This window comes from Osmerus eperlanus, chromosome 13 (genome assembly GCF_963692335.1).
Source record: "Osmerus eperlanus chromosome 13, fOsmEpe2.1, whole genome shotgun sequence".
In the NCBI taxonomy this organism is placed as follows: domain Eukaryota; kingdom Metazoa; phylum Chordata; class Actinopteri; order Osmeriformes; family Osmeridae; genus Osmerus; species Osmerus eperlanus.
The window spans coordinates 13,733,570-13,740,863 of NC_085030.1; the positions used below are offsets into that span (position 1 = coordinate 13,733,570).

Sequence of the window (7,294 nt, forward strand, 5' to 3'; positions counted from 1 at the left end):
CCTCTCTCTCTCTCTGCCCTCTCTCTGCCCTCTCTCTCTCTCTCTCTCTGCCCTCTCTCTCTCTCTCTCTCTCTCTGCCCTCTCTCTCTCTCTCTCTCTCTCTGCCCTCTCTCTGCCCTCTCTCTCTCTCTCTCTCTGCCCTCTCTCTCTCTCTCTCTCTCTCTGCCCTCTCTCTGCCCTCTCTCTCTCTCTCTCTGCCCTCTCTCTGCCCTCTCTCTCTCTCTCTCTCTCTCTCTGCCCTCTCTCTCTCTCTCTCTCTCTGCCCTCTCTCCCCCCCCTTCTCTATCTCTCTGCATTATTCTCAAACATCAAAAGAGTTTTTACTCAGCAGAGGAGAGCGATCCTTGTGAGATGAGCTTGGCTTCAGTGTTTGAGAGACAGTGAGAGTGGTGGAGCTGTAGGAGGAGGAGGACACAAGTTGGTTTGTAGTCTCAGGTCCAGGGTTAGAGAGCAGGGCTGAACATGTTTCCACGGTTGTGCGTTCTGTATCAATGTCTCCACTGGAGAAAGTGTTTACACGCAAACATTTGTAAGGACAGCAACCCATTCACACTGTGTTGAACGTTTTTTCTTCAGTGGAAATTGTTGATCGTGGTCAGAACACTGGCCGGGGAACGCAGATACAATCCGGCCAGAGGGGAAGGTTATCTAGCTAGATATAGCAACAGTTCTCTGTTACCATGGTTATGTGTGTAAAAAAATAAAAAATAAAAATCCTGTTTACTTGACAGCCCATTATTCAAGGAATGTTCTAAAACATTCAGTAAGGGAAGAGAAGATGTGTGTGTGTGTGATCCACTAACTGTGAGAGAAATAAAATCGATTCTTTGTCCTCCTGACCACCTCTCTTATACCCACAGTATATTTACAGGAAGTCAGGATGTCATCTCGACCAATCACAATCATGGTGTCCAGAGGTGGACAAATTGCCAACTACAATGGTAACTAACCTATCCAAAGACAGGAGAGGAAGTCTTAACAAAAGAGCATTAACCATAGAACACACCTAGTCTGACTCCACCTCCAGCCACCTCCAGCCACCTGACTCAGGGAGTCAGGTGGCTCCCTGAGTCAGCCAGCTGACTCAGGTGGCTGAGCGTTGAGGGAGTCGGGCTAGTAATCTGAAGGTTGCCAGTTCGATTCCCAGCCGTGCCAAATGACGTTGTGTCCTTGGGCAAGGCACTTCACCCTACTTGCCTCAGGGGGAATGTCCCTGTACTTACTGTAAGTCGCTCTGGATAAGAGCGTCTGCTAAATGACTAAATGTAATGTAAATGTAAGACCAGTCCCGGTCCTAACCTGTTCTGGTTAAAACATCTAACCTGTGTTTACAGGGGGAGGGGCTGTAACACCAGGCCTCGCCTCCTTGCCCAAGCTGCTGAGAGAGGAGGACAGGGAGTCTGGGATAGGTTCCACCCTGGACCTCACCACCAGCTGGGGGGGCCTCGACACACAGACCCCCCTGGACCCCCAGGATCCCCAGGAGAACGGTAACTAAGCAGAAACTGGGACCCCAGTGTTAGGTTCGTCTCCAGAATGAATCGGATTGGTGGGCATTTGATTTCCATGAGGGATTTTGTACATAGCTCTCTTATAGTAACTCTCAAAGCTGTAATGATGGGAGTACACAGCATACCATTTGAATGGGTATTTCCTTCAAAACAAGTTTGTCTTCCCTTCACTCACTAGTAATAGTGTGATGTTGTGTGTGTACTCTTTGATCTGTGGTCGTCGGGGGCACAGCTAGCTCCTCTCTGGGCTCCATGGAAACCCCTGGCGGCATCAGAAAAACCTTCCTCACCTGGTCCAAGATCCCTGCGGCCCTCCTCCTCCTCTTCCTCTTCGTGTGTTCGCTGGACACCCTCAGCTCAGCCTTCCAGCTGGTGGGGGGTAAGATATCCTCTGACAGCCCCTCTGCTGGTTGGAGGCATGAGTCAGCCTGTTTGGGTCTGACTGGGTACAACATTTACAGTGAACATGTGTGAGAATGTGTGTATGGATCTCTGTGTGTACATTTGTATATATATATATATATATATTTGTGAATGCATGTGTGTGTGTGTAGGTAAGGTGGCAGGGGACATCTTCCAGGACAGCGCAGTGCTGTCTAACCCGGTAGCAGGGCTGGTGGTGGGCATTCTGGTCACCGTGCTGGTCCAGAGTTCCTCCACCTCCACCTCCATCATCGTCAGCATGGTCTCCTCTGGACGTGAGTGGGAGCAGCCAGTCTGACGGGCCTGCTTTCTGATGCAAACACACGCATACACACACACTGCAGCAACCTGCATAAGTATGCTACCTTGGATTTGGATGGTCGAGGGAATTCTGGGCGATTGTAATTAATTGCTTTGTGTTTTGTGTGTGTGTGCGGCGGGGGGAGGGGGGTGTTTTCTATATACGTGTGTGTGTTTGTGTGCTTGTCCTAATCCCCAGTACTGGAGGTGCAGTCTGCTGTTCCCATCATCATGGGCTCCAACATCGGGACGTCAGTCACCAACACCATCGTGGCCATGATGCAGGCAGGGGAGAGGAGCCAGTTTAAACGGTAATACCCCTCAGAGTCCAGCGGCCAAACGTCACAAAAAAACAGCCGAGCTCTATCTGTCTGCTCTATCTATCTGTTTCTCTACTAACCTCAGCTCCTCCTGTAAGCCAGCGTCTGTGAGGAGTAGGAAGTGTTTAGGTCATGTGATGGTAACTAAGGTCTGGGGAGTCAGGTGGCTGAGTTAGGTTCCCTGGTTAGGAACTGGGCTAGTAATACGAAGGTTTCTGGTTCGATTCCCGGCTGTGCAAAATAACGTTGTGTCCTTGGGCAAGGCACTTCACCCTACTTGCCTCGGGGAGAAAGTCCCTGTACTTACTGTAAGTCGCTCTTGATAAGAGCGTCTGCTAAATGACTAAATCTAAATGTAAATGTAAACGTTTGAGTAGTAGGAAGTGTTTAGGTCATGTGATGGTAACTACGGTGTGAGTAGTAGGAAGTGTTCAGGTCATGTTATGGTAACTAAGGTGTGAGTAGTAGGAAGTGTTCAGGTCATGTGATGGTAACTACGGTGTGAGTAGTAGGAAGTGTTCAGGTCATGTGATGGTAACTAAGGTGTGAGTAGTAGGAAGTGTTCAGGTCATGTGATGGTAACTAAGGTGTGAGTAGTAGGAAGTGTTTAGGTCATGTGATGGTAACTAAGGAGCCAATGAACCTGCAGAGCGTTCGCTGGAGCCACAGTGCACGACTGCTTCAATTGGCTGTCCGTGCTGGTGCTGCTGCCTCTGGAGGCCTTCACCGGTCTGATTGGCTGGCTGGCTCTCAACCTGGTCAGCAGGCTCCGCCTCCAGACCGGCGAGGATGCGCCTGAGCTGCTGAAGGTGCTCACAGAACCAATCACCAAGCTCCTCATTCAGGTGTGTTACGGTCCGTCAAGGGGATTTTTTTTGGCCCCTTGTGCATTTGCTCCCTGCCTCATATTTGTGTGTGTGTTGCTGGCTCATTTTTAGAGGCAGGGAGTGCTTAGGGAGTGCTTCTCCCAGATATATCCACTCCGCCAAAGTCAAACCTATTTCCATGTCTATGGTAATCAATACATGGTCAAATAATACTGGAGTTACTGAACTGTGGTAATGTACAGTCACCAAGGTAGTCATCCATGTCCTCTGCTAAGTAATAAGTTAATAACTACTGTAAGTGATAAATAAAGTAATTGAAGAGTAATAGTCACCTAGCTTGTCTCCTCACTCAGCTGGACAAGCGTGTGATCCTGGGTATCGCCATGGGAGATGAGGGGATGAGGAACCACAGCCTGGTGAAAAAGTGGTGTCACTCTGACCTAGTGACGGTACTGCCCAGCTCTGAGACACACACACATACACACACACACACATCCACTCCAATCTGTCAGTTTGACTCAGCAATCAAACCATCAACAGATATGTGTGTGATCTTAGTCTTACTCTTCTTTCTCTGCTCTGATCTCCATTCTGACTTCTCTCCTCTCCTCTCCCTCCCGCCCTCCTCCCCCTCTTCCTTACCTCACTCTCAGTCCTTGGTGAACACAAGTGTTAGCGGTGTGGCCAACTGTAGCTCCATCTACCCCTGTTGGCAGGATGGTGACCGAATCTGGATCCCTCAGAATGTCACCACTGAGGTCAACGTCCAGAGATGTGAGTGTAACTGTAAATCAGGTGGCTGAGCGGTTAGGGAGTCGGGCTCGTAATCTGAAGGTTACCGGTTCGATTCCCGGCTGTGCCAAATGACGTTGTGTCCTTGGGCAAGGCACTTCACCCTACTTGCCTTGGGGGGAATGTCCCTGTACTTACTGTAAGTCGCTCTGGATAAGAGACACTTCCGATGAATCCTCCTGTGCAACAAGGCACCAGAGAGCACTGAGCAAGCATAAAATGGCGACATTGTCAATAAGAATCAGCCAGAACAACACAATGTGTAGTGTTGTCATGAATGTCAACTTATAACTGAGGATCCTGGTCCTGGTTCTCCACAGGCAGGCACCTGTTTGCGGACACCCAGCTGTCAGACCTGTCTGTGGGGCTGATTCTCCTGGCAGGCTCCCTGGCCGTGCTCTGCTCCTGTTTGGTGCTCCTGGTCAAGCTGCTCAACTCCCTCCTCCAAGGTCAAGTGGCCAAGGTCATCCAGAAGGTCATCAACACAGGTGGGTGTCAGGGGAGGGAACTGTGCTGGAGCCTAGGGCCGTTATCATGGAGCTGACACAAACGGAAAGACAAGCAGGCAGACAGACAAGCAGACAGACAGACAGACTAGCAGACAGACAAGCAGGCAGACAGACAAGCAGGCAGACAAGCAGGCAGACAGACAAGCAGGCAGACAGACAGACAAGCAGGCAGACAGACAGACAAGCAGGCAGACAAGCAGGCAGACAGACAAGCAGACAGACAAGCAGGCAGACAGACAGACAAGCAGGCAGACGAGCAGACAGACAGACAGACAAGCAGACAGACAAGCAGACAAGCAGGCAGACAAGCAGACAGACAAGAAGACAAGCAGGCAGACAGACAAGCAGGCAGACAGACAAGCAGGCAGACAAGCAGACAAGCAGGCAGACAGACAAGCAGCCAGACAAGCAGACAAGCAGGCAGACAGACAAGCAGACAGACAAGCAGGAAGGCAGACTAACACTTGCTCTCCTGTTCTTCCTGGCAGACCTCCCGTCTCCATGTGGCTGGCTGGCAGGGTACCTGGCCATGTTTGTGGGTGCAGGGGTAACTTTCCTGGTCCAGAGCAGCTCTGTCTTCACCTCCGCCCTCACACCACTCATAGGTGAGCATCCTCCTCCACAACACCCCAGAGATGGGATGCTTTCACTTCCCAAAATACTAGCGCAGATGATGATGAATATTTATAGAACCATTTCCTTCAAGTTTCAAGAGGAACGAGTCCCAGTAGACCTTTTATCAGTATTACACAGGATGTTTGTGTATGCTGGTTTGTGAAAAACAGCAACATGAATCTTTTGAGTAGTTGTTGACGTTGTTAGGTGTGGGTGTGATCAGTCTGGAGAGGGCATACCCGCTGACTTTGGGCTCCAACATCGGCACCACCACCACAGCCCTGCTGGCTGCCTTGGCCAGCCCCGGAGACAAGCTTGCTGCAGCTATACAGGTACAGACTGGTGCTATACAGGTACAGACTGGTGCTATACAGGTACAGACTGGTGCTATACAGGTACAGACTGGTGTCATACAGGTACAGACTGGTGCTATACAGGTACAGACTGGTGCTATACAGGTACAGACTGGTGCTATACAGGTACAGACTGGTGCTATACAGGTACAGACTGGTGCTATACAGGTACAGACTGGTGTCATACAGGTACAGACTGGTGTCATACAGGTACAGACTGGTGTCATACAGGTACAGACTGGTGTCATACAGGTACAGACTGGTGCTATACAGGTACAGACTGGTGCTATACAGGTACAGACTGGTGTCATACAGGTACAGACTGGTGTCATACAAGTACAGACTGGTGCTATACAGGTACAGACTGGTGTCATACAGGTACAGACTGGTGTCATACAGGTACAGACTGGTGTCATACAGGTACAGACTGGTGCTATACAGGTACAGACTGGTGTCATACAGGTACAGACTGGTGCTATACAGGTACAGACTGGTGCTATACAGGTACAGACTGGTGTCATACAGGTACAGACTGGTGTCATACAAGTACAGACTGGTGCTATACAGGTACAGACTGGTGTCATACAAGTACAGACTGGTGCTATACAGGTACAGACTGGTGTCATACAGGTACAGACTGGTGTCATACAGGTACAGAATGGTGTCACACAGGTACAGACTGGTTTCAGACAGGTAATATGACATGTGTCATTGGGGTAGTACAGATTGTTGCTATGTGTGCTCCCAGATTGCCTTGTGTCACTTCATCTTCAACATCCTGGGCATCCTGCTGTGGTACCCGGTTCCTGCCCTGCGCTTCCCCATTAGGATGGCTCGCACCCTGGGTGAGCGCACCGCCAAGTACCGCTGGTTCGCCGTGCTGTACCTGCTGGTCTGCTTCCTGCTGTTGCCCTCGCTGGTCCTGGGCCTCTCGCTGGCCGGCTGGCAGGTGATGGTCGGTGTGGGCGGCCCCTTCCTGGGTGTGACCGTCTTCATCGCCATGGTGAACGTGATGCAGGCTCACAGCCCTGGGTTCCTCCCTGCGCGTCTGCAGACCTGGGACTTCCTGCCCCGCTGCATGCACTCCCTCAAGCCCCTCGACCGCCTCATCACCAAGGCAACCGTCTGCTGCAAGCCCACCCTGGCAACGGAGGTCGGAGACGGGGACCAACAGGCGGTGGTGACCGTTGTCCCCACGACGACCCCTGACAACCCCAAGACAGCGTCAGCACAGAGGAAGGCGGAGCTGGCCTTTGACAACCCAGCTCTGGCCTACCTGGATGAGACGCCCACGGGAGCTCCAGTTTTCAGACTGAGGGGGCTGGAGAGGAGCAACAGCACTCCCCTGTAGGGGGGCAAAGGGGCTGGAGAGGGCTCCTCTACAGGGGGTTGGGGTGCTGGCCAATTTGTTTACCCCCCAAAAAAATATCGTCCAAAGTTTTTGAAAAATATATATATATTATTTGCAAATGGGATCTTAAGATACAATTTTTTTTACCAATCTGTATTTGGTTTCAAATACAGATTATTATAATTTTTTTTATATTATTTGAAAATGTGATCAAATCTTAAGATACCCTTGATCTACTTTCATGGTTGACAACCCTGCCACTATAGAGAGGGTTTCCTCCTCCTGTGATGATG

At 50.6% G+C, this 7,294-nt stretch overlaps 1 protein-coding gene across 1 annotated transcript; it reads left to right on the forward strand.

Annotated features, from left to right (window-relative positions):
- The first annotated feature begins 880 nt into the window (after positions 1-880).
- Positions 881-7,008, forward strand: slc34a1b (solute carrier family 34 member 1b). Its single transcript, XM_062476932.1, has 12 exons — positions 881-941; positions 1,335-1,490; positions 1,744-1,890; positions 2,066-2,209; positions 2,434-2,545; positions 3,204-3,399; positions 3,735-3,830; positions 4,035-4,155; positions 4,494-4,661; positions 5,171-5,287; positions 5,505-5,629; positions 6,399-7,008. The coding sequence occupies exons 1-12, from the start codon at positions 881-883 to the stop codon at positions 6,999-7,001; spliced, it is 2,046 nt and encodes a 681-aa protein (XP_062332916.1). The 3' UTR covers positions 7,002-7,008.
- Positions 7,009-7,294: the final 286 nt, after the last annotated feature.